At 39.9% G+C, this 27206-nt stretch overlaps 1 protein-coding gene across 9 annotated transcripts in view; it reads right to left on the reverse strand.

Moving 5' to 3' along the window:
- Positions 1-27206, reverse strand: part of astn1 (astrotactin 1) — a 266863-nt gene that overhangs the window by 78088 nt on the left and 161569 nt on the right. For all 9 annotated transcript variants that reach the window (XM_029725719.1, XM_029725716.1, XM_029725713.1 and 6 more), the window contains one exon: positions 21318-21506. In XM_029725719.1, coding sequence (XP_029581579.1) covers positions 21318-21506 — 189 coding nt within the window. The remainder of the gene's footprint in view (positions 1-21317; positions 21507-27206) is intronic.

Here is a 27206-nt window from a genome sequence, read left to right on the forward strand (position 1 = left end):
TTTATTGCAAAGTGTGATTTCCCAGTAAAGTTATTTTTAAATCTGGCAATGCGGGTGCTTTCACAAGATGTTAATCTATAATTCTTTGAATGACAATATTACATTTTTTTAAAAATTCGAATAGTAATTTAGTAAATTGTAGTGCTGTTCACCGGATGCATTTCAGGGAAAATAGTTTCTCAACGTCACACGCCGATGTAAAATGCTGTTTTTATATATAAATATGAACTTTATCGAACAAAAGAATGCATGTATTGTGTAACATGATGTCCAAGTGTCATCTGATGAAGATTGTCAAAGGTTAGTGCTGCATTTAGCTGTTTTTTGGTTATTTGTGATGCATGTGGTTGGTCGGAAAATGGCTATGTGGCTACTTTGACAATATCCTCCTCTAACATAATCTAATGTTTTGCTTTTGCTGTAAAGCCTTTTTGAAATCGGACAACGTGGTTCGATTCAGGAGAGGTGTATCTATAAAACGATATAAAATAGTCCTATATTTGAGAAAAAAAATTATTACATTTTGCTATGGTTCGGTTATGAATATGGCGATATGATTTTTCGCTGGATGTTGATCCCGCATGCGGGAGGAGCGCTTCAAGAGTTAACAAGAAATTTGTGGAGTGGTTAAAAAACTAGTTTTAATGACTCCAACCTAAGTGCATGTAAACTTCCGACTTCAACTGTAGATATTTTCAAGTACATGCAACTTAAAAGTTTGATTTCATAAGATTTTGATTTGAAATCTTTTGAACCTCAGAGTAATCTTGAGGGAATCCTATTTCAGTCAGAAAATAATATTAATATGATAGGTAAGCTATACAAAACCTTGCAGAGTGCCTATCCAACTGACAATCTCTTAAAAATATATAAACTAACTATATATATATAAACTATTGGAACCAAGACTTAAAAATAACTGATATTGGCACAAGATGGAGGGAATGTTGAAGCATAACTAACAAAATTAAAGTTAGCGGAAATGTAGGCTCAATCCAGTATAAACTAATGTATCAACGTATTATACAAGAGACAAAATTCATAAATTCTACAGAACAACGATATAGTCATGTCTTAATTGTAAAACTAACAATGACTCAATAATCCATGCCTTCTGGGAATGTAATAAAGTCCTAAAGTTATGGGCGGAGCTAAAAAGTTGCTTGTCAAAAGTGTTACAATGTAAATTTACTTTTAACCCGTGAGATGAGAGCATGTGGGTCTGGGCAGGTGTGATGTAGTTGATGTTTGTATGATGTTGTCATTTGTATGTTTTGTGTTGTTTAAAAAATTATAAAATCTTAAAACCAAAAAATAACCCTTGGGTTCCATATAGGGTTCCATATGGAACCAATGTTGGTTCTATATAGAACCTTTAGGAGTGCCATATGTGAAACAAGGATAGAGACTATGCTATGCCCTTTATCCCATAGGCAAACTGTAAATGAGCAGTCTCCCTCTTCCTCTCAATGACAAAGATGCAGTGGTCAAATAGGCCTGTAGAGGGCAATTTTGGAGCGCAACATCGCCAAACTGTGGGTCGGAGGAGGAGGAGGGAGGGAGGACTCAGGCAGGAAAAATGTGTCTAGATTTATTTATATATATATTTTTTGGTAACCATTTCGCCCTGAATGAAGAGCCAGTGTTTTTCCTGCCCTCTCCTTCGATTAAAGCATTCATTAGGTAGCCCAACTCAGACAGGAGTTACAATGCCCTCATTAATTTTGACATGCATATCAGCTCTGCTCATTATGATCAAATTACTGCTGATTTTCTGGGTGGTGAAAATATGTTGTAAGACAATAGGAAAAATTGACATATTCTGAATCTGCAGCAGTTTTATCTTAAGGGAATAATGATGACACCCTGTAATCAGCCATATCAATCATTTCATTTTAACACTAGGCATACTGAGTAAATGTACAAAGAATGTACAGGATATATTTATATGACTGGCGTCCACTACTTCATATGTTTGACCCGAGCTGTAAAACCCCATGGTTTTATCTGACAAAACAGGATTAAATGGGTACTTTGTGATTTTGGCAATGAAGCCCTTTATTTACTTCCCCAGGGTCAAATTAACTCATGGATACCATTTTTATGTCTCTGCGTGCAGTTTGAAGGAAGTCGCTAACTAGCGTTAGCGCAATGACTGCATAGACAGCCAGTCATTGCGCTAACGCTAGTTAGAAACTTCCTTCAAACTGCACGCAGAGACATAAAAATGGTATCCACGAATTCACCTGACTCTGGCGAAGAAGATAAAGGGCTTCATTGTCAAATCCTGAAGTATCTCTTTAAGAGTGAGTGCCTAATACTGTGTTATTTCACAAGCACAGACACATAGGAATCACTTCAGCATGCGTGAGCTATGTGAAAATCCATGTCACTTCTCATAGAGGGGCTATATTTGAAGCTTTGCAGTTTGTAGCAGTCTGGATCATCCCAGTGTCTGTTTGAGGAGGCAGAAAAATGTATATACCCCTAGGACAGAAAGCTTATACTGTATTTTATGTCAATAATGATTAATAATTCAGTATGCAAGAAGTAGGGAATAATATTCTATGACTTTGTTGAAGCACAACAGTGTGTTGAACTCACTAGCACAGTTAAAATGAATCCATCAACTTCTATATTAAACTTTAGAAGGAATCTCCAGGCTAATAAGATAAGATACACTATTAAATGGGTCATACATTTGATGCATGACTGTGCTTTAATGCAACATTTAAATATATGTGAAATCATGTATTTATATACCCTCTCTCTTTTTGCCTCAAGACACCGAAGGGAGAGAGAAATCCATACACGATGAGCTAAACCCACAGCTCATATATCAGTGTCAGCCAATCAGAGCCCTGGATTGTGTTGATAACACGTTGCTCAAAGTGCTAGTGGCCTTGATGAAAATCCTCGTGCAGTGCTCTCATCACTCTTCATTTGCTGTGGCACCAGAGCAGTTCAATGGAACTAGCTGCTCCCCCCCACACACACACACATACACCATTATCAGTAAACAAGGCATGTCCAAGACTTTTCCACATAACTATTATTCCCTCTAAAAGATGTTTCAACATTTTTGCAATTCCTCAACCATGGACTTGATGTGCTTCAGAATACTGTACTCCATGTATTATTTGAGATATGACTCCTAATTAAACCATGTAGGACACACATGATGTACAGTATAAGAGCACTACGTTGTGCATGGAGCTTTATTGGAATGATCCCCATTCACAACATAAAATGCAAGCACTGATTATCAAAGCAGAAAAATAGATTTCATTATGAAACGCTGTGAGATAAAATGTTAACACATTTACAGTGTTTTTGTCGCTTTGGTGCAATTTTCACAAGTATGGGGTACATTTTCACAACTCTTCAAAACAGTCAAAACAGATCATCAAAAAGGCAGTTGTTTCAAAACTCTTAGCACATTTCCTGTTGACTAAATAAATCACACAAAATCATACAATCACTTTTTCACCAAACTTATCTAGAAATACATGTTTCACATTGCAATACTGTACATGTTCATAAAAAGTAATTGCCTTTCTCAATGCAATGCCCACATTTCTTTTGATTTGATTATCTTCTCTTTTGTTAAAATACATTTTACTATTACTTAATCCGACTGCTCTTAAATGATGATCACTTAAACGTTTGGTAAACCTATGTTTTGCAGAGGGGTCAAATACTTATTTCCCTCATTAAAATTAAAATAATTTTAAAACATTTTTGACATGCATTTTTCTGGATTTTTTTGTTGTTATTCTCTCTCACTGTTCAAATAAACCTACTATTACAATTATAGACTGATCATTTCTTTGTCAGTGGGCAAACGTACAAAATCAGCAGGGGATCAAATACTTTTTTCCCCCACTGTAGATTTTACATGTCAACTGGTCTGTCTACTACAGACTTTGAGAACCACATAATGGAAATCTGTCTGTAAAATAGAAACAAAGTATGATATATACTCCAATGTATTACTATGATGCCGACTATTATGATTTTACTTCACAGTAAGTTCACATGGCTTTACTAAAATTGCATTGGCTAATACAGTATTGGCATGTGACCGCAATGGGAATCAAACCCACAACTCTGGTGTTGCTAGTGCCATGCTCTTATGAACTGAGCCACGCATAGGACCACTACAATACATGCGTAAAACACAATATTGTAAAATACAATGCAAGATTACAATACAGGTGGAAGATGTATGATTACCATCCCGATGAGAGAACCACCCACCTTCAGGCTTGGATTCGCCATGCCAAAAGCATGTTTACTGAGATTTCGATGAGAACCTATGGCCAAATGCTCAAGACAGGCTTGATCCAAACTAGTGCCTTCTAATCATTATGTTTCTTTCATTTCCTTCATTTTATTACATTGTGAAAGATGTCTTCACTGATCACACCTTTGATCACACATGGAATAGAAATTATAGAAATGTTCAGTCCATTTTAATGGGTAGTGCAAGTGTATTGCCTAATGTGAAAACAGCGTAATGTACTGTCATTTACAGAACTGTAGCATACTACATTCAAAGGGACATTTTTAACATGTATCTTACAATTTTTGCTATTGGATTAACTGGTTGTTAAAATAACTACATTGAGAAGATATCCTGTTAGGGCTAGGGGGCAGTATTTACACGGCCGGATAAAAAACGTACCCGATTTAATCTGGTTATTACTACTGCCCAGAAACTAGAATATGCATATAATTATTGGCTTTGGATAGAAAACACCCTAAAGCAAAAACCTGAGAAGATTCTGTACAGGAAGTACCCTTTCTGACCATTCCTTGGGCTTCTTGGCTCTGTTTATTGAAAACTTAGGATCTTTGCTGTAACGTGACACTTCCTACGGCTCCCATAGGCTCTCAGAACCCGGGAAAAAGCTGAATGGTGGCTTTGCAGGCCCTGGCTGAAAAACATTAGCGCGTTTGGATAGTGGTCGGTCAGAGTACTATGAGACTGAGGCTCGTGCACGAGGGGACACCATGTTTTTATTTTCTCTCTCTTTGTACTAAAACACGATTTCCCGGTCGGAATATTATCGCTTTTTTACGAGAAAAAGGGCATAAAAATGTATTTTAAACAGCGGTTGACATGCTTCGAAGTACGGTAATGGAATATTTAGAATTTTTTTGTCACGAAACGCGTCGGGCGCGTAACCCTTATTTACCCTTTCGGATAGTGTCTTGAACACACGAACAAAATGCCATTATTTGGATATAACTATGGATTATTTGGGACCAAACCAACATTTGTTATTGAAGTAGAAGTCCTGGGAGTGCATTCTGACGAAGAACAGCAAAGGTAATAACATTTTTCTTATAGTAAATCTGACTTTGGTGAGGGCTAAACTTGGTGGGTGTGTAAATAGCTAGCCCTGTGATGCCGGGCTATCTACTTAGAATATTGCAAAATGTGCTTTCACCGAAAAGCTATTTTAAAATCGGACATAGCGAGTGCATAGAGGAGTTCTGTATCTATAAGTCTTAAAGTAATTGTTATGTTTTTTGTGAACGTTTATCATGAGTAATTTAGTAAATTCACCGGAAGTTTGCGGGGGGTATGCTAGTTCTGAACGTCACATGCTAATGTAAAAAGCTGTTTTTTGATATAAATATGAACTTGATTGAACAAAACATGCATGTATTATATAACATAATGTCCTAGAAGTGTCATCTGATGAAGATCATCAAAGGTTAGTGCTGCATTTAGCTGTGGTTTGGGTTTATGTGACATTATATGCTAGCTTGAAAAATGGGTGTCTGATTATTTCTGTCTGGGTACTCTGCTGAAATAATCTAATGTTTTGCTTTCGTTGTAAAGCCTTTTTGAAATCGGACAGTGTGGTTAGATTAACGAGAGTCTTGTCTTTAAAATGGTGTAAAATAGTCATATGTTTGAGAAATTGAAGTAATAGCATTTCTAAGGTATTTGAATAACGCGCCACAGGATTCCACTAGCTGTTACGTAGTTGGGACGATTTCGTCCCACCTACCCTAGAGAGGATATCGTTATGTTGTGTTTTGGTGATTATTTCACAGTAAATGTATATTTTGGATCAATGCTTGTGTGGTGAAAGATGTCTACAAATGAAATGAATGCACAATGAAAGTTTTTGAATGTAAGACTGGCTGTGTTACAAGTGTTACCAGTTTGGAGTTTTCAGTTTTGTTCTAAGAATTTTGAAAATTCACCACAAACTTGTGAAAATAGTACCAAAACGAAAACAAATTAATAAAATATGACTTGGAAGCAATCAACAATAAGCAGGAATAGCCTGTTAAAGGTTGTTTGTGTTAATGCACCTACATTACTACACTAATGGTATTTGAAGTAATCAACACATGTATGCATCTGCATGCAAAACTACAGTATCAAACGAATCCTGTTGAAATAAATACCAATTACATGTACTGGGAGTAAATAAAAAAAATTTGCCTGTCGAAAATGGAGCCCCAGTAAGTAATAATTTGTTCCTTACAACTGTTACTTATTTATAAACGCACAAGGACATATTGTTCTGTCGAAATGACTTAATTATCCTGGCTTCTTCGTTTAAAATGTTTCATGGATTTGGCTTGGTCTGTTGATGTGATTGTTCATTAACGATAAAACTTAGTCCAAGTCTGCATCCCAAATGGTATATACCCTATTCCCTACATAGTGTACTACCTTTGGCTGGGCCCTGGAATAAAACTTGGTCAAAGTCTGCATACCAAAAGTCTGCATACCTACCCTATTTCCCACATACAGCACTACTTTTGGCCAGGGCTCAGCCAAAACTAGTACACTATGTAGGAAATAGGGCACCGCAGTCTTGGACTAAGTTTTATCGTTAATGAACAATCACATGAACAGACCAATCCAAATCCATTGCACGCATTAAACGATTAATATGCACAACACTGTCCCTTAGCTACTCGTAGCACAAATACAATAATAAGTAATGTGCCTCAGTGATGTGCCTTGATCAGTAATTAAAAGCAATGCATTTACACAGTTCTGAAGGCATTGTGAACATCATGAATTTGCCACTAAGATATCCCAGTTGACTTTGTAGATATATGAAAGCTTAGTAGGAACGATGTTTTTGTCCCACGCCCTCATTAAATCACATAGCAACACAGTGTAAACTGAGTAAAGCTCTTTAAAACGCATGCTATCTTTCAAAAAGGAAAGAAACTCTGGCTAGCAGTCCTCTACAGCCAGACACAGTTTGACTTTTAATGAACTGTTAATGAAGTGCAAGAACATTGAGTTCTCCAGTTAGCTCTGCATTTGTTAGGCACAAGCACTTACACAGTTATTCTTTATGATTTATAGTTCCAAGACTTGTATAATGAATATATTCAACAACCAGTCAAATGCTTCTATTTTGATTGAGCTGTATAACAGCAAACTTCAATGATCTGATCGAATGCAGGAGCAGGACAATTGTGATAAAGTCAAAGGAAGGGGAAAAAACAAGTCACAATTCTTAAGAGTAAAGGTCACCAAAAGCCCCTGTGAGCTGTTTGCTCATCTATGTTAACTCAAAGTCCAGAGGGTGTTGAGAGGAAGTGCCCTTCAGCCGAAGGACAAGCAGAGATGAACATTACTCTGAATTAACTCAAGACAACGAGGGGAGAAATCTTAAACTGATGTCTTGCCCAAAACCCCACTCCTCACCTCTGTAGGACTAACAATAACAATAGGAAAATAGGAGTTGGGTTGCCAGAAACTCTCCTGTCGGAATCAAATCAAATCAAACTGGATTTGTCACATGCGCCGAATACAACAAGTGTAGACCTTACCGTGAAATGCTTACTTACAAGCCCTTGGATGGCATCTTGGGGTTAAAATTCAAACTGGCTGACTTAAACTGGTATTCATATGATATCTTTTAGGCCACTGCTCTTATGATGATATTACAGCCTTAGATTGTTTTTCTGCTGAGAAAGGAAATTGTGCCTCACACAGCCTAGGTTTGAGATTAAACTTTGTGTGTGCGTGCGTTCTAACCTAGCGAAATATACTGCTCAAAAAAATAAAGGGAACACTTAAACAACACATCCTAGATCTGAATGAAAGAAATAATCTGATGAAATACTTTTTTCTTTACATAGTTGAATGTGCTGACAACAAAATCACACAAAAATAATCAATGGAAATCCAATTTATCAACCCATGGAGGTCTGGATTTGGAGTAACACTCAAAATTAAAGTGGAAAACCACACTACAGGCTGATCCAACTTTCATGTAATGTCCTTAAAACTAGTCAAAATGAGGCTCAGTAGTGTATGGCCTCCACGTGCCTGTATGACCTCCCTACAATGCCTGGGCATGCTCCTGATGAGGTGGCGGATGGTCTCCTGAGGGATCTCCTCCCAGACCTGGACTAAAGCATCCGCCAACTCCTGGACAGTCTGTGGTGCAACTTGGCGTTGGTGGATGGAGCGAGACATGATGTCCCAGATGTGCTCAATTGGATTCAGGTCTGGGGAACGGGCGGGCCAGTCAATAGCATCAATGCCTTCCTCTTGCAGGAACTGCTGACACACTCCAGCCACATGAGGTCTAGCATTGTCTTGCATTAGGAGGATCCCAGGGCCAACCGCACCAGCATATGTTCTCACAAGGGGTCTGAGGATCTCATCTCGGAACCTAATGGCAGTCAGGCTACCTCTGGCGAGCACATGGAGGGCTGTGCGGCCCCCCAAAGAAATGCCACCCCACACCATGACTGACCCACCGCCAAACCGGTCATGCTGGATGATGTTGCAGGCAGCAGAGCATTCTCGACGGCGTCTCCAGACTCTGTCACGTCTGTCACGTGCTCAGTGTGAACCTGCTTTCATCTGTGAAGAGCACAGGGCGCCAGTGGCGAATTTGCCAATCTTGGTGTTCTCTGGCAAATGCCAAACATCCTGCACGGTGTTGGGCTGTAAGCACAACCCCCACCTGTGGACGTCGGGCCCTCATACCACCCTCATGGAGTCTGTTTCTGACCGTTTGAGCAGACACATGCACATTTGTGGCCTGTTGGAGGTCATTTTGCAGGGCTCTGGCAGTGCTTCTCCTGCTCCTCCTTGCACAAAGGCGGAAGTAGCGGTCCTGCTGCTGGGTTGTTGCCCTCCTACGGCCTCCTCCACATCTCCTGATGTACTGGCCTGTCTCCTGGTAGCGCCTCCATGCTCTGGACACAACGCTGACAGACACAGCAAACCTTCTTGCCACAGCTCGCATTGATGTGCCATCCTGGATGAGCTGCACTACCTGAGCCACTTGTGTGGGTTGTAGACTCCGTCTCATGCTACCACTAGAGTGAAAGCACCGCCAGCATTCAAAAGTGACCAAAACATAAGCCAGGAAGCATAGGAACTGAGAAGTGGTCTGTGGTCCCCACCTGCAGAACCACTCCTTTATTGGGGGTGTCTTGCTAATTGCCTATAATTTCCACCTGTTGTCTATTCCATTTGCACAACAGCATGTGAAATGTATTGTCAATCAGTATTGCTTCCTAAGTGGACAGTTTGATTTCACAGAAGTGTGATTGACTTGGAGTTACATTGTGTTGTTTAAGTGTTCCCTTTATTTTTTTGAGCAGTGTATATATGGCATTCAAACCTTGCAAAATATTTGTTCAACTTTGAAGGTCCAGTGCAGTCCAACATTTTTTTTTCCTGTGTTGTATACATTTTTCCACACTATGAGGTTGGAATGATATTGTGAAAATTATGATAATGCCCTTTTGGTGTAAGAGCTGTTTGAAAAGACCGCCTGAAATTTTGGAGGGATAGAGTTTTGACCTGCCTGGTGATGTACATTAAATTAAGCAATAGACCAATAAGAAAGCGTTCCAAACCTCTCTGCTAATAAGAGCTAGTATTCAGTTTTCCCACCCCACTCAGACCACTCCCAGACAGTCGTAGCAAAATTCTTTCTTGAGAAATTTCTCTTTGTTAAGAAGATATTTTGTTTTCTTTTTGAACATTTATATTTAAAACAATCACAGTAAGGTAGATTACAAGACCAAAAGTATGTGGACACCTGCTTGTCCAACATGTCATTCCAAAACCATGGCCATTAATATGGAGTTGGTCCCCCCTTTGCTGCTATAACAGCCTCCACTCTTCTGGGAACACTTTCCACTAGATATTGGAACATTGCTGCGGGGACTTGCTTCCATTCAGCCACAAGAGCATTACTGAGGTTGGGTATTTAGGCCCACGTTCCAATTGCGTTCCAATTGATCCCAAAGGTGTTCGATGGGTTTGAGGTCATAGCTCTGTGCCGGCCAGTCAAGTTTTTCCACACTGATCTCAATAAACCATTTCTGTATGGACCTCACTTTGTCCCCAAACTGTTGCCACAAAGTTGGAATCAAATCAAATTCAAATCAAATTTATTTATATAGCCCTTCGTATGGAAGCACAGAATCATTTAGAATGTCATTGTATGCTGTAGCGTTACGATTTCCCTTCACTGGAACTAAGGGGCCTAGCCTGAACCATGAAAAACAGCCCCAGAACATTATTCCTCCTCCACCAAACATGACAGTTGGCACTATGCATTCGGGCAGGTAGCGTTCTCCTGGCATTCAACAAACTCAGATTCATCCATCGGACTGCCAAATTGTGAAGCATGATTAATTTCCTCTGCTCCAGAGTCCAATGACGGCAAGCTTTACACCAATCCAGCCGACGCTTGGCATTGCGCATGGAGATCTTAAGCTTTTGTGTGGCTGCTCGGCCATGGAAACCCATTTCATGAAGCTCCCAATGAACAGTTCTTGTGCTGATGTTGCTTCCAGAGGCAGTGAGTGTTGCAGCTGAGGACAGACAATTTGATGAACTGACTTGCTGGAAAGGTGGCATCCTATGACTGTGCCACGTTGAAAGTCACTGAGCTCTTCAGTAAGGCCATTCTACTGCCATGTTTGTCTATGGAGATTGCATGGCTGTGTGCTCGATTTTATACACTTGTCGGCAACAGTTGTGGCTGAAATAGCTGAATCCACTAATTTCAAGGGGTATCCACATACATTTGTATATATAGTGTACTTAATTGTTACCCAGAAATGATTTGATATTGAGATAAATAAATAAAAATATTGGACCTTGTTAAGACCAGGGGTTGGAACCAGTTCAGGGAACAGAACCGAAAACCGGAAAATCATTTTTTTCGAGGAACAAAATCAGAACCCGGGAACGAAAGTGATCTATACTGCTTTGGAACAGAACCATTACTTTAAAAGCATAGGAACTGGTTAATAACATTATTTTATGTTCCGGGCATTTTTTTCCAGTCCCACAAAAAACGCAACAAAGTGCCTATGCTAAGCCCTGAACCTGTCACTCAGAAATGTATTCCAGTGTCTGCCAGCTGAAAGTCTTCGCCAGTGTGTGTGCATGTGTAGGCAACCTGCCACTCCCCCTCCTGAAGCATAGGCTACTGTAGTCTACTGATGTTACAAGCTTGATTCAGAAATAATGAAGAGATATTTTTAGTAGAGAAGAATAGGTTAACTTTTTCAATGCCAGTTAAGGATACTATAGATGTCACGTTTTACCTTGGATTTATTAACTACAAAAGATAAGACGTGTTTTAATTTTAATTCTGGTGGCACTCTGCACACACAAGCTTGTTAGCTAACTACACTACACTACCGAAAACTGTTGTTCTGATTAAAGAAGCAATAAAACTGGCCTACTTTAGACTAGCTGAGTATCTGGAGCATCAGCATTTGTGGGTTCAATTACAGGCTCAAAACGGCCAGAAACAAAGGATTTTCTTCTGAAACACGTCAGTCTATTCTTGTTCTGAGAAATGAAGGCTATTCCATGCGAGAAATTGCCAAGAAACAGAAGATCTTGTACAGAACAGAGCAAACTGGCTCTAACCAGAATAGAAAGAGGAGTGGGAGGCCCTGGTGCACAACTGAGCAAGAGGACAAGTGATTTAGAGTGTCTAGTTTGAGAAACAGACACCTCACAAGTCCTCAACTGACAGCTTCATTAAATAGTACCCGCAAAACACCAGTCTCAACGTCAACAGTGAAGAGGCGACTCCGGGATGCTGTCCTTCTAGGCAGAGTTCCTCTATCCAGTGTCTGTGTTCTTTTGCCCATTTTAATCTTTTATTTTTATTGACCAGTCTGAGATATGGCTTTTTCTTTGCAACTCTGCCTAAAAGGCCAGCATCCTGGAGTCACCTCTTCACTCTTCAAGGAAATTTCTAAGTGACCCCAAACTTTTGAACGTTAGTGTAGCTCTGGTCTAACATTAAGCCAACTCTCAGAAGTTCAAAGACGATTTAGATCATTTAGATAATGCATGTCATAAGAAGATACCCAGCGCTTCAAGTCAAGCCTCCTCCTCCACCCGCAAAATTGAGGTGGCTTCTTGCGCCCTACACTTGTCTGTCTAAAGCATTTAAACAACAACTGCTTGCCCGCTCTATAGCAAGCTGCTCTATCCGCACTGATCGGTAAAGTAATTTGATGTTGAGCTAAGTGTACAAAAACATTGATTTCAGAGGTTTAAAAAGGAACAGCGAGGAACGATATAAAATGTTACTTTTTGGGGGTTCGATCGCTTGAGAACTTTATTTTGCTGGTCGCAACAGTGGGACGGAATGACATTTTTTTTTTTTTTATTCATAACACTCGATACAGACACATCTCTTTGATACTCAGTAGCTATTCAAGGCTTGTTTTATGTAGCATTTGGTACTCTTCCTAGCCAACGTTTGCATATCATTTTCAACTGTGCACATTATAGATTTTCCTTGAAAAAGTACACAGTAAGTTAATCATCAAAGACTGTAGCAGCAAGCGCCAGACTTTGTTAACCCTCTTCTAAGTTCTCGCAATATGCAAGTTATTTATATTTGACAAGTGAGATTAGCCCTCTTCCTCTGCTTCTGCAAACTGTCTGAAGACAACTTGCTTGAAGTCGAAGACATCTGCTTCATGCTCTCTCTAATTGTCTCGCCGATGAACATGCAGCACACATTCATCACCCTGCCTTCTCTGCAAGCTGTCTTCCTACCACCTGACACCAACCTCACATAGCACCTGACAGAGAGAGGACTGCAGATGTAGGGTGGACTGAGGCCCACAGGCTCTTTCCACCGTACAGCCTGTACTATGGGGAGCACCCCCTTCTTATCGCTTCTACCTCCCTGCTCTTACCTCAGGCTGCAGAGCCTTCAGAGGCACCTGGGCCATGCTTAGCCTTACCCTCTGACCTGCCTGTCAGCCAGAGCATGTGCGGCATGATGGGAAAAAGGAGAGTAAGAGGAGAGAGAGGAAATGTTGTCCTGGATAAGTGGTAAATGTTCTGGTTCTGTCACCCCCAGGAAGAATCATAGTGGAGGGTTGGTGGCTGGTGGGGGTGCAGGTGGTTCAGTGACAGTCACACTTCCTAATCATACTCCCTAATCAGTCAACTCTATATTTAGTCAACTCCGTACTGCGTCAACTCTGTACTTTTCAGTGTTTCTCAACCTCTGATCCTCACACTGTCTGAGAAGAGTAACACATTGTTCTAATGGCTGAGCAGCTCTATAAATTGAATAAATAAGGACTGTTTTTCCAGTTTGTTGTCTGTGTTAATCAAAGCCTCAGCTTGAATGTTACGGATTGACCCTGACACTAGTCTCTGTGGATGAGAGCACAGCTTTGAGCCAGAGAGCAGGTGATCTAATTCAAAATGACAGAGGTCCATAGCCTTTTAAAAACAGATGGACCTCGGGTTTAATGGAGGTCATTATTCAGACATACTGTAGTTGATTTTCAGGTGCTGTCTGTATGTGGTACTGATTTTATATTTTTCATTTCTCATTGGTTATTGAGGTTGTAGGTTCTGTCTCATACACTGTGCATACCTAATTGCAATCTGTTCTTTATATTATATCCATCTAAAATGTTATGATTAATCTTGAGGATTGAATATGATATCCTTCACTGTTTGAAAAATGCATTCTTATTTATAATGTAATGATAATGTGCCTGTGTTTTGGATTTTCAAGCATCCACTCCTACAGGAAGTTATTTAAAAAATAAGAATTTCAATTCATTATTTACCTTAAAGGGATACTTCGGAATGTTAGCAATGAGGACCTTTATCTACTTCCCCAGAGTCAGATGAACTCGTTGATACCATTTTTATGACTCTGTGTCCAGTATGAAGGAAATTAGAGGTAGTTTTGCGAGCCAATGCTAACTAGTGTTAGCGTAATGACTGGACGTCTATGGGTATCTGCTAGCATGGTGTAAGTTCCTTTACATTTTCAATTTATGTTTAAATTAAATGGAGGTAAAACTGAAAAAGTTACAAATATACTAACAAAAATATAAACGCAACATGCAATAATTTACAGATCATTTAAGGAAATCAGTAAATAAATTCATTAGGGCCTAATCTATGGATTTCACATGACTGGGAATACAGATATGCATCTGTTGGTCACAGATACCTTTAAAAAAAAGTTTAGGCTGGATCAGAAAACCAAATAATATCTGGTGTGACCACCATTTGCCTCATGCAGTGTGACACATCTCCTTCGCATAGAGTTTATCAGGCTGTTGATTGTGGCCTGTGGAATGTTGTCCCACTCCTCTTCAATGGCTGTGCGAAGCTGCTGGATATTAGTGGAAACTGGAACACGCTGTCGTACACCTTGATCCAGAGCATCTCAAACATGCTCAATGGGTTGCATGTCTTGAGTATGCAGGCCATGGAATAACTGGGCCATTTTCAGCTTCCAGGAATTGTGTACAGGTCCTTGCGGCATGGGGCCATGCATTATCATGCTGAAACATGAGGTGATGGCGTCGGATGAATGGCACGACAATGGGCCTCAGGATCTTGTCGCGGTATCTCTGTGCATTCAAATTGCCATTGATAAAATGCAATTTTGTTTGTTGTCCGTAGCTTATGCCTGCCCATACCATAACCTCACCGCCACCATGGGGCACTCTGTTCACAATGTTGACATCAGCAAACCACTCACTCACACAACGCCATACACGTGGTCTGCGGGTTGTAAGACCAGTTGGATGTACTGCCAAATTCTCTAAAACAACATTGGAGGAGGCTTATGGTAGAAAAATGAACATTAAATTATCTGGCAATAGCTTGGGTGGACATTTCTGCAGGCAGCATAGCAATTGCACGCTCCCTCAAAACTTGAGATATCTGTGGCATTGTGTTGTGTGACAACTTCACAATTTAGATTGCCATTTCATTGTCCACAGCACAAGGTCCAGCTGTGTAATGATCATGCTGTTTAATCAGCTACTTGATATGCCACACCTGTCAGGTGGATGGATTATCTTGGCAAAGGAGAGATGCTCACTAACAGGGATGTAAACATATTTGTGCACAAAATTTGAGAGAAATAAACTGTTTTACCATATGGAACATTTCTGGGATCTTTTATTTCAGCTCATGAAACATGGGACCAACACTTTACATGTTGTCTTTATATTTTTGTTGAGTGTATTTGGCCAAATATACCTTTGGGCCACATTTTGGATGAAAAAATTATCAAAAAGATTAACCTCCAAGTGAGTAATTATTTTCACCATAAAATCTCATACATTGCCACATATAAATAAGTCTTATTATGTCTGCTGACGGAACTCTCAAAACATGCAGAAATTACTAGCAGACTCACTCCAAATCCAGCGGGGCTCTGATATTTGGAGCAAAGGCTAGAACATGGATCACCATAGTCTCCAGTGAGCTCATTACTCCCACCAAAAGGGCAGGACTTTTATGGAGGCAGAAAGGAGATTAACAGATGGTGATGATTTTTAGAAGTGCATTTTTAAAATTTAGGCCTATATCCCAAGAATCAAAATGTTCATATACAGTAGTACCATTGTTTCAGTCTCATAATTTGCAATTCCCTACTCTAGAAGAACGAAGATTATGCTGTGTAAAGTGAATTCACAAAATGGCAGTTTTTCAAAAACCATTGCATTTTGTATCTAATCATGTAATAGTGTCTGTACCGGTGTCACAGAGTGAGAAAATAAAGAATAATGGAGTTTTCATGCAGGTGGAAAACTCAATCATTCAGAAGTGGTAACATTCTGTAAATGATGAGGACATGTCCTTGGGAAGAAGGCAAATTGGTCGATTCAACAGTGAAAAAAACAAAAAAACAAACGGGAACAGTGGTGGTGGAGTTACTGGACTGAGACGCTGAGGAAAGAGGGGTTATTACTTACCTGCATTTGTCTGTGTGGGGAAACAGCTACAGGTAAAAAGATGGATTGCTGACAGAGTAGCATTTCAGGGAAAGAAACTCTAACTGATGTCAGTTGCCATGAGTCTGCACAAAACTGCCAGGACCTCGGATCAATGGAGACACTCAAGTTTTTTAATCCTGTATCTCTCAACACATTCACGAAAATGGTCATGGCCTCTAAACCTTCCAGCTGCCTACTGGACCCTATTCCAACTAAACTACTTCCGTTCTTGGACCTCCTACAGTATGTTGAACATAATAAACGGCTCCCTATCCGGCAGATGTGTACCAAACTCACTAAAAAAGTGTTAGTATTCTACAACCGTTTGGTCAAGACAAGAATTGTGATTGGTTGAGACATGTTCTAAATCATGAATTAGCATCATTATTATTAATATATACAAAGAAATATCAATAGAAAAACAGGTCAAATGAAATGAAATGCAGCTGCTTTGCTGTTATTCTAGCTGCACGGTTTGACTTGACTGTGTTAGCCATAGTTGGGTAGCTAGCAAGCAAGTGATAAGAGCATTGCCAGCCAGAATGGCAACGGACATTTAGAACGAACGACTGGGTCGCGTCCATAGACATAGAACAAAAAGACTTCACGATTTCTCTGGAAACCAAACTGATAGAATGAACGGACAGCCGGCTTGGCTAGCAACCATAGATGTGTTGGGACAAGGCCAATATTTTTGCATGATGAAATTAAATGATGAAAGGGATGAAATAGTAGCCTATGAATACATTTTTAAAATAATGTTTTTTACTTATTGGTAACCCTTTGTAGAAAATCTATTTTACACACAAAGTTGTGAAAAACTACTTTTTTAGCATGGCTGTGCTGATCCACGGTGCTTGGCTCCACCTCATACCTATGACCGCAGCACAGCCATGCTAAAAAGGCTGTCTAGCACACCCTCTCCTCTCGTCTCCAATAGCTTTAAAATAGCCTCTCCTGAAAAAGCCAAACCTTGGCCCGGAAAATGTAAAAAAAACAATCGGCCTACAGTATCAGTCAAAAGTTTGGACACACCTACTCACTCAAAGGTTTTTCTTAATTTTTTACTATTTTCTATATTGTAGAATAATAGTGAAGACATCAAAACTATGAAATAACACATATGGAATCATGTACTAACCCTAAAAATGTCAAACAAATCAAAATATATTTGAGATTCTTCAAAGTAGCCACCCTTTGCCTTGATTTAAGGCTAAGGCGGAATTCAATGTTTTACTGCTAATCTATAAAGTGTGTGTGTGTGTGTGTGTGTGTGTGTGTGTGTGTGTGTGTGCATGGACTTGCTACTACCTATCTTGACAATTTGGTTCTGCCGTACATACCTACACGCACGCTACGGTCACAAGACGCAGGCCTCCTTATTGTTCTATGAATTTCTAAGCAAACAGCTGGTGGCAGGGCTTTCTCCTATAGAAATCAATTTTTATGGAATGGTCTGTCGACCCATGTGAGAGACAGACTCAGTCTCGACCTTTAATTCTTTACTTATGACTTATGATTGAGTGTAGTCTGGCCCAGGGGTGCGAAGGTGAATGGCAAGGCACTAGAGTGATGAACCCCCCTTGCTGTCTCTGCCTGGCCGGCTCCCTTCTCTTCACAGGGATTGTCTGCCTCTGACCCAATTGTGGGGACTGAAGCCCTGGCTTGCTAGTGCTCTCCCATGCCATCCCTAGGAGGGGTGCATCACGTCGTGCCAGGCTTTTTCTCTCTACTCGATTTGAGTGAGTTGATCTTCCTGTCCGGTTTTGTGCCCCCTCGGGCTTGTGCGGTGGGGGAGATCTTACTGGGCTGTAGTTGGTGGTCTGTAAGTTGGTGGTCTGGTGGGTTGGATAATTCATAAAATGTTTTAGTTGTGATTGGGATACAGCGAGAGAGAATTGCTAAATCACGATGAGGGGTGGGGGTGCTGATAACATTTATTTGGCCGAAAGAGTCTCCAGAAACGTATCTCTAAGTGTCATCCTGAAGGGAGGTGGTTTGGTAGGGGAACCACTGGATGTTAGCTTGGGACAAACATTCATGTTTTTTTGTTCTCTTTTTTGTTTTACCCTGTATTCAGAATTGTTATGTTACATCGCATCAATGAGTGGTGCTGAGTTATTAAACATGTACTTTGTTTCTCTTTCCTTTTCAAGTCAATATGTTTTTAGGTTTCGTGGAACATGAGGGTGTTCAATGTTCCAGAGGAGGGAATGATGTATATTGACTAACTGATTTGAGAATGTGTTAGTATGTTTAAAACTGTAGAAAATGCATTAGGAGTATAGTGTGTTATGGGTTATATGTAATGATAGAGGAGTATCATTCCCAGAGACTGTATATTGTTGCAGGAGATAGTTCATAGAAGAGGGAGGACAACTAACTGTACACAATATGGGGATTTAGTTGAACATTACACATACCTAGATCATGGTGAGAGTAGAATAGATAGTGGTGGCATTTCAGACACTATGGTAAACTTGCAGGACACCTGTGACTCAGAGTTTTGTTAGGTTGGATATTATTCCCAACTCATTTGGTTTTTCTCCAATTTCTAACAGCCGGCGAACATTTGACAGATTGAATGCAGGAGGTATTCACACGGCAGGCGCTGTAGGGACAGTAATTGAAGGAGCAGTACTAGTAGTGAAGGATGCTATATTGATAACATGGAATTGGACTACTGCGCAAATGAGGGATATTGTGAGACTATAGTCATGGGCCATGTTGGAAGTAGCAATGTTTACTTTAGCAGCATTGTTGGGATATCAGTTAATGATGACTCATGTCACGTGGATTGGTATCTGGTAACTGGGGGACCGATGGGAGGAAAGGGGATGCGGTTATTCAAATATCACAAATGATGTTGTCAGAAAATGGCCCATGTGTTGCAGTGTGTATATCCTCAGGTGAAAGCAGAGATATAACCAAGGTCACGGACTGAATACTGGAGATTGAGTGTACATCAAGAGACACCAGGTGGGGGGTGTTGGGACAGCATTGGTTGGGACACACACTACTCCGTACAGTACCTGCAGCGGTAAATATCGTCATGTCTCTCCTTGGGGGGGTGCATAGTTCTCACGTGAAGTGAGGTCCAGCTGCATAATGGGTGAGTGAACACATCATGACAGAGGAAGCGGAGCGAGAGAGAGAGAGAGACTAGATTCCACTGTAAGACATACAGATGGGTTGGGTCTGGGAGCTACTTTAAACATCATAGTTGTGTTGGGTTAGCTGCTTTATTGGTTAATGCATCATATGATAGAGGACAGAGGGGTAATTGTACTCTGAACAAAATGTTGAAGGCATTGATGTGAAATCATATACTGTGCTGAGTTACCTCAAAAGGATGTAACGTTGATTAGGGATATGCACTTGCATATCAGGTGAAATGGAGGAGATGGGGAACAAAGTGAAAATGACATGACTTGGGAACACCTCTCGGAACCTGGGGCCGAAAGGAGAAGACTGGGCGAAAGCATGAGGAAGCTTTGTAGAGCTTTCATTTTTGTGGAACCCATCAGGAAAGTATCCGGGAGGCATAGAGTCAGGTGAAGTGAGAGTGGGAATTGTCAGGGTCTCAGACTTTGGTTTTCATGCATATATAATTATGCATAGCTTATCACATTGTTAATATTGTTATGTTTTATGTATTTTTGTTGTTTTCCAAGTCTTGTGCTATTACTCTCTTAGGAACCAGAAGGGGAAGTGGAGAAACTAAAAGCTTCTCCATCTGACATAGAACGAGACGGCAGATTCAGCTGGAACGGCATTTTGTTGTGTGATGATAGATGGAAATAAAATGGTGTGATCATAGTACAGAGGCCATAAGTCTCTGAATTTGAAAACCAGTGAATGTTTGTTCATTATTTGTTCCATTTGTTAGTTTGTTTAATTCATGTTTTATTATCATTGTTTATCCATTTATTAGTAATTTCCAAGTTTATGTAAATTGAACATTAGGACGCTATTGTTCAAGAGGAAGGACTGTTGGAATCGGCTAAACTTTGAACATTGAGATATTAGATAAATGATAGGAAAGAAGCATAGAATCAAAGGAGTGAAAGAGACTGGGTTTTATGTCAGAAGTTAATGGTTCTCTGAAGAAAGACAGATGGCTTTGGAATTTGTTGGGTGGACGGGAGGAGCAACGTGCTGATATAGGGGAGACAGATGGACATCTGTGGATTAGGTGAAGGAGGGGTTGAGGTCAGGAGGTGAGGTCAGATTCCCTTAAGGGAGTAATAAGGGTTTAATATCTTGTTACCCTCTTCCTGTAGAACCATACGATGTAAGAATAAGATGTAAGGATTGGAGAGAAGGAGGAGTGTCTTCAGTGGGATGTATATAACTGTGATGGTGAGAAATGTTTTGCTGTCTGAATTACAGCTGTACAGATCTTTAGGGAAGAATTAACTTGGTTAAAGCTTCTCTAGTGTCCGTGAGTTACTTACTCTGAAAAATAAGAACCTAACACTAGCCACTGTGCTTCTACATCTGCATTGCTTGCTCTTTGGAGTTTTAGGCTGGGTTTCTGCATAAACACTTTGTGACATCTGCTGATGTAAAAGGGGCTTTATAAATACATTTCATTGACTGAATTTGATTGAAATCACTTTTTTAAGTGGCCAAAACTGACAGCTGAAAAAAAATGTGTTATGAATATCTACAGTAATTAATTGCTGTGGCATAATGCATCTGTGCACTCTATCAACCTCCTTGGAAAGGTCAAATCCTCATTTGAGATTTCTGTTGTGATTTTCTATTAATTTAAACAGGTCTGAATTTGACATTTTAGCTGGTGTTTCCAATGGTCTTCAGAAGGCCTAGCTTTGTCCACTCTCAGCAAATGACAAATGGCTTTTCAAAAAAGGATATACATTCTGACCCTTTCTTTTTCACAATTCCATATCCCCAGGACACCAGAAATAAAACCAGAACATTTTTGGAACATGAACCAACAATTGATGCCCTCCAGGAGCTTATTATATTTTACATTTTCTCCAAGTAAGGTATCTCCAATCAATTAGAGGTCTTACCTTTGCTGATGTCCTGGTACTCCAGCCACAGCTGCCTCTGGACCTGCTTGTTGGGGTACCAGATAGTGCAGGCCTCCTCGAAGCCGTACACTGCCTCTTGTACAAAGTGATTACCAAACTCCCTGAGGATGGAGACAAAATCACTGCGGAGGGTGGCACCGTCCAGGGAGTGGATGGCAGAGCTGAACGCTGTTAGAAAACACAGTGAAGGAGTTAGCAACGGACAGGCTATTGACAAATCCATAGTGCCCTGTGTAAAACAGCAAAAGGAACATCGAAAAACTATGAAACAGACATAAATCTGACACACAAAAAAGTACAAGTATTTACTGTACATGTATGATGATACTTATTTTTACTACATTCCATACTAAGAATAAATTATTCTGTCTATGAACAGAATTGTTTGTTCGTTTTTAGGTCAAAAGTAAGTAAGACGCAGCTGCCGGTATTATAAAATACGAAACATAAGCATACTGTACACTTATGCTGCACTTCAATTTCAAGTTTTAGGTAAACATCCTAATAAAAACTCAAGTTTTTGAAATTATGAGCTATGACAGTGATCAGACTGTGATAAAAGTGCCATCTGTAAACTTGAGGCTTTCTTTCAGTCTTAAATTGAGCCTTCATGAAGTCCTCATAGTTGAGTCATTAGTATTTACACTTGCTGGTGTTTTTATATCTTTGGGAAAACACTAAATAACATGTACAGCTCTTCAACTTTTCCATTATCATTCAAGAGCCCTAACATTAACATCCCACCACTCACAACAAGCTACTCCCACACCACATTTACATTATGAAGCAACAGTGATGAATGACACAGAACAGTCCTTGTGAAAGATGGTCCTTTGGTATCAGGTGTAAAAATCAGTAACCACCCCCCACACACTTCTGTGTCGGATGAAATATGAAGACCTACAACAGTAATGGAAAAAGAAAGCTAGTAATAGAACATTCCTATTGGATATGCATTAGTAATGACACATCTATATACAGTATGTCATGTTTATGTTATATTACAAAAATGTGTGGCGAATTAACACAAAATGCATACAGATACATAGGCTAAATTATACATATGGTAACCATAAGAAAATAATACAAAAACAAATCCAAAAACCATTCAAGCCCAAATAAACTATTCTGCAACAACTGTGTCTGAAAACTCATTACACATTCATATAAAAACTTTTAGCATGTTGATGTGAGCTGTTCAGATGACCAAGCATCACCATATGGTAAAACATTTGATTAAAAAAAAAGAACTAAATAGAAACTCCAAAAGATCCCAAAAAAGAATAGTATGAAGAACGTCAAGGAGCTCTACAACAAAGTACTGTCAACAGTAGAGAGCCCTTCTGAGAAGTAATGCTTCACTAAATACTAGGGATGGGCATTTGAAATTATTTCCGTATTTGAATAATATCATTATATATTTTTTCGGATATCCAGATAGTCAAAATACATGTCTTAAAACAATTAAATAATGAACACTTGAATGGAGATTTGATGGTGTGATTTAGCTGAAATTACTGAAGCTGGAGACATATCTCCCACACTAACTTTAAGCATCAGCTGTCAGAGCAGCTTACCGATCACTATACCTGTACACAGCCCATCTGTAAATAGCACACCCAACTACCTCATCCCCATACTGTTATTTATTTTTTTTGCTCTTTTGCACCGCAGTATCTCTACTTGCACATCATCATCTGCACATCTATCACTCCCGTGTTAATGCTAAATTGTAATTACTATGGCCTATTTATTGCCTTACCTCCCTAACCTTACTACATTTGCACACACTGTACATAGATTTTTCTATTGTGTTATTGACTGTACATTTGTTTATCCCATGTGTAACTCTGTGTTGTTGTTTTTGTCGCACTGCTTTGCTTTATCTTGACCAGGTTGCAGTTTAAAATGAGAACTTGTTCTCAACTGGCCTACTTGGTTAAATAAAGGTGAAATAAAAAATTAAATAAACATTTTTTAAAGGAGAGCTGGTGCCCTGCTCCCTGCTTGTTTCAGCAGAAGGGTGGGGGAGGGGCGATAGAGGAGCAGGCGTTGGTGTGTGTGACAGTCTATGTGTGTGGCACAGAGGGAGAGCGAGAGAGAGAGAGAAAGTATGGTGTCAAATCCGATTCAAAAGTCGAAAATGGTTGAGATGGAGCGTGTGAGTGAGCAAGATGAAACATCATTGCAGAGCAAATACTTGAGTCAAGTGTGCAGAGGACAGGTCCCGCGAGCGCAGGCCAGTGTGGTGTGCGCAAATTAAACTTGAGAGCTTACGAGTGTGACTTTGAGCGAGCAGAACTGCATTTCCGCACCTAGTAAATTCATTAGAGAGCAGAGATTTTTGTTACTACATGTCAAGACCCACAACAAATTTCCAGTTTGCGCTCCAAAATCCATTTTGCTCTATAATTTCATACCAGGGAGAATTCTAGCCAATGAACATAGCCTGTAGCAGTCTACTGAAACGCAATTGGTCAGGTTTTTGTAATCACGGCTTAATTGCTCTCTAACCTGATTTTTTACCATATAGATGAAAGGGGATGGTGAAAGGTAATAATAATAATAATAAATAATAACAATAATTAATCATAATAATAAAGAAGTCAGTTTGATAGTTTTTCAGTAGCGTAATCAGTAGAGTAATCAACTATGATTTCAATATTGAAATTGAAGTATGTAGTTAATTGGTCTTCTGTTATTAAAGCAGGCTATAAATGAGGCAAACTAGGTTAACGTCAGCTAGCTAGGAAGCGAACTACTAACTAACTAGCTAGCTAACTAACATTATTGATTGATTTATTAGGATCCCCATTAGCCGACACCAATGGTGACAACTAGTCTACCGGGGTCCAACACATAACAAAAAATATATTACAGACAAAATACTTTACAATTGACAAACATTTAAACACATTAACATGTAGTGTGTGTGTGCACCTACAGTACCAGTCAAAAGTTTTTCTTTACTTTGACTATTTTATACATTGTCGAATAGGGGTGAAGACATCAACACTATGAAACAATGCACATTAAATCATGTAGTAATCCAAAAAAGTGTTAAACAAATCAAAATATATTTTATATTTGAGATTCTTAAAAGTAGCCACCCTTTGCCTTGATGACAGCTTTGCACAGTCTTGGCATTCTCTCAACCAGCTTCACCTGGAATGCTTTTCCAACAGTCTTGAAGGAGAGGTCAAGTTCCTAACCAAATAATAGACAATATTGTCAACCGTTAACGGCATATGTTGAGATAAAGTTTGATTGAAATATAGATTTAATAACTTTTACCCTGTCAGTTTTTGTGCAGTAAAAGTAAATGAGAATGACCTCAAACCATTTCTCTCTCTCCATCCCTCTTTCAATGCAGGTCCACTGGCACTAATATGTTCTCTTCTCAGCTGACAGAGACAAGAGATTCAGGAATCCATTATGTTCCAAGTAGGTTACCTTGGCCCTCCTCTAGGCACAGCACTCTGGGGACTTCTTGCAAGTAACCATGATATTCACCAATCACCCCCGTAACTTAATCATTAGTGGTACTGAGAGTTCCTCTAATTTCTTTTGACGCTGTATGAAGGCATTGTGCATAGGACATGTGTCACGTAGAGAGGATGATGACCAAGTGCTGTCTATTGGTTAGAAAGATGGTTCAATACTGAATGTATGTGATAGTCATTGCTAAACAATATGAGTATTGTAGGTAAGGGGTAAAGTAAAGACCTATAGGAGGATAGCTCTTCACGAGGTGTGTTGGTCATGAAATGACAGCAGGCTGTTCAATACTGAGCCATGCTGACTGACAAGCGCCGTGGATTGGTACAGGGCAATTCCACGGCAACAGAGTGATGCTGAGACTCATATGTTTCACTCTAAAATGTTAAAAGTAGTTAGTCCTTGTGCATAGAGTTATATGGTTAATTTCACTTTGAAATCATTGTTTTTTGTTTGACATACATTTTATAGTGAAACTTCTGAGCATCATGATTCCATGATACCATGGAATTGACCTATAGCTTGGCTCAGTCACACATCGTGTGTTTTTACTTATTTGGCAAAATTATTATCCATAGTTGCCTCATTTGATACAGCCACAGCAGTCTTATAATTGACTGTTACCTTGAATGCAACATTAAGATGTGAAAACATGAACTCTGTCTGTGACATTTCCTGACATCTTATTTTCCTCTCTCTGTTCTCAGGAGACAGGTCAGTGTGTGTAGAGAGAACACGTTTGACCAGGTGGAGTCAGGCTTCTACTTCATCACCCTGGCCCACTACGCCAATGAGGCAGAGGATGCCAAGTTTGGACCAGTGAGTCACCAACTCATCGTAAGCCGTACACAACTCAGCACATATGTATTGCTCCACCTTCCTCAAACTGTTGTGTCCTACTTTTGTTGATCTTTTTACCAATGTCTATGGATAGTACAGGGATTTTAAGTTGGGACTTCGACTCCAACCTAAATCTAATTCCATCTCCTGTATTGTTCTGACCTATCTATAGATTATGCTGATGCTCCACTGTAAGAACCTGGAGATCTTCATTGGTTCTGAGGGAGATGACGTGGCCACAAACAGTGCCTGGAACACCTCCCAGCACTACCGCTGTCTGGAGAACAGCCAGAGGGTGGTCAAGATATCTGACTGGAGAACAGCCAGAGGGTGGTCAAGACATCTGACTGGAGAACAGCCAGAGGGTGGTCAAGATATCTGACTGGAGAACAGCCAGAGGGTGGTCAAGACATCTGACTGGAGAACAGCCAGAGGGTGGTCAAGATATCTGACTGGAGAACAGCCAGAGGGTGGTCAAGATATCTGACTGGAGAACAGCCAGAGGGTGGTCAAGACATCTGACTGGAGAACAGCCAGAGGGTGGTCAAGACATCTGACTGGAGAACAGCCAGAGGGTGGTCAAGACATCTGACTGGAGAACAGCCAGAGGGTGGTCAAGACATCTGACTGGAGAACAGCCAGAGGGTGGTCAAGACATCTGACTGGAGAACAGCCAGAGGGTGGTCAAGACACCTGCTGTAACTTCATCTTTAGTGTGTCAGCTCTGCTGCACCTGGGAGCTAAAGGTAATGCACCACACTCCCAACAGTCATGTATGCTTAAACATACTTAAATGCTCATGTATGTGCAATCAGCAGTTAAAACAATAACAAAGCGTTCCCCCCACCCTGTTTCGGTAAAAAGCTGAGTGATTCAAATTCATAGACAGAGCTATCGATGCAAGGACTGACCACTCGCATCCTTCTAAAACCCCATTGGAGTAGATGACCAAAGATCCTCACCTCAGACCTCCTCCAATGGGTTTTGAGAAGGATGCGAGTAGAGAGAAAGTGAGGAGTTGAGCAAAGATTAATTGGGACAGAGCTCATGTCATTGTTTTGGGTGGAAACTTATATTGAATGATACATTTATTCTGTTTGCACTTATATCTTTGTTCTACTTGTCCTCTTTCCACAGATTTTATTTTTTATTTCACCTTTATTTAACCAGGTAGACAAGTTGAGAACAAGTTCTCATTTACAATTGCGACCTGGCCAAGATAAAGCAAAGCAGTTCGACAACATTCAACAATACAGAGTTACACATGGAGTAAAAACAAACATACAGTCAATAATACAGTAGAAAAATAAGTCTATATACAATGTGAGCAAATGAGGTGAGATAAGGGAGGTAAGGCAAAAAGGCCATGGTGGCAAAGTAAATACAATATAGCAAGTAAAACACTGGAATGGTAGATTTGTAGTAGAAGAAAGTGCAAAGTAGAATAGAAATAATGGGGTGCAAAGGAGCAAAATAAATAAATAAGTACAGTAGGGGAAGTGGTAGTTGTTTGGGCTAAATTATAGATGG

This window comes from Salmo trutta, chromosome 31 (assembly GCF_901001165.1).
Source record: "Salmo trutta chromosome 31, fSalTru1.1, whole genome shotgun sequence".
Classification (NCBI taxonomy): Eukaryota; Metazoa; Chordata; class Actinopteri; order Salmoniformes; family Salmonidae; genus Salmo; species Salmo trutta.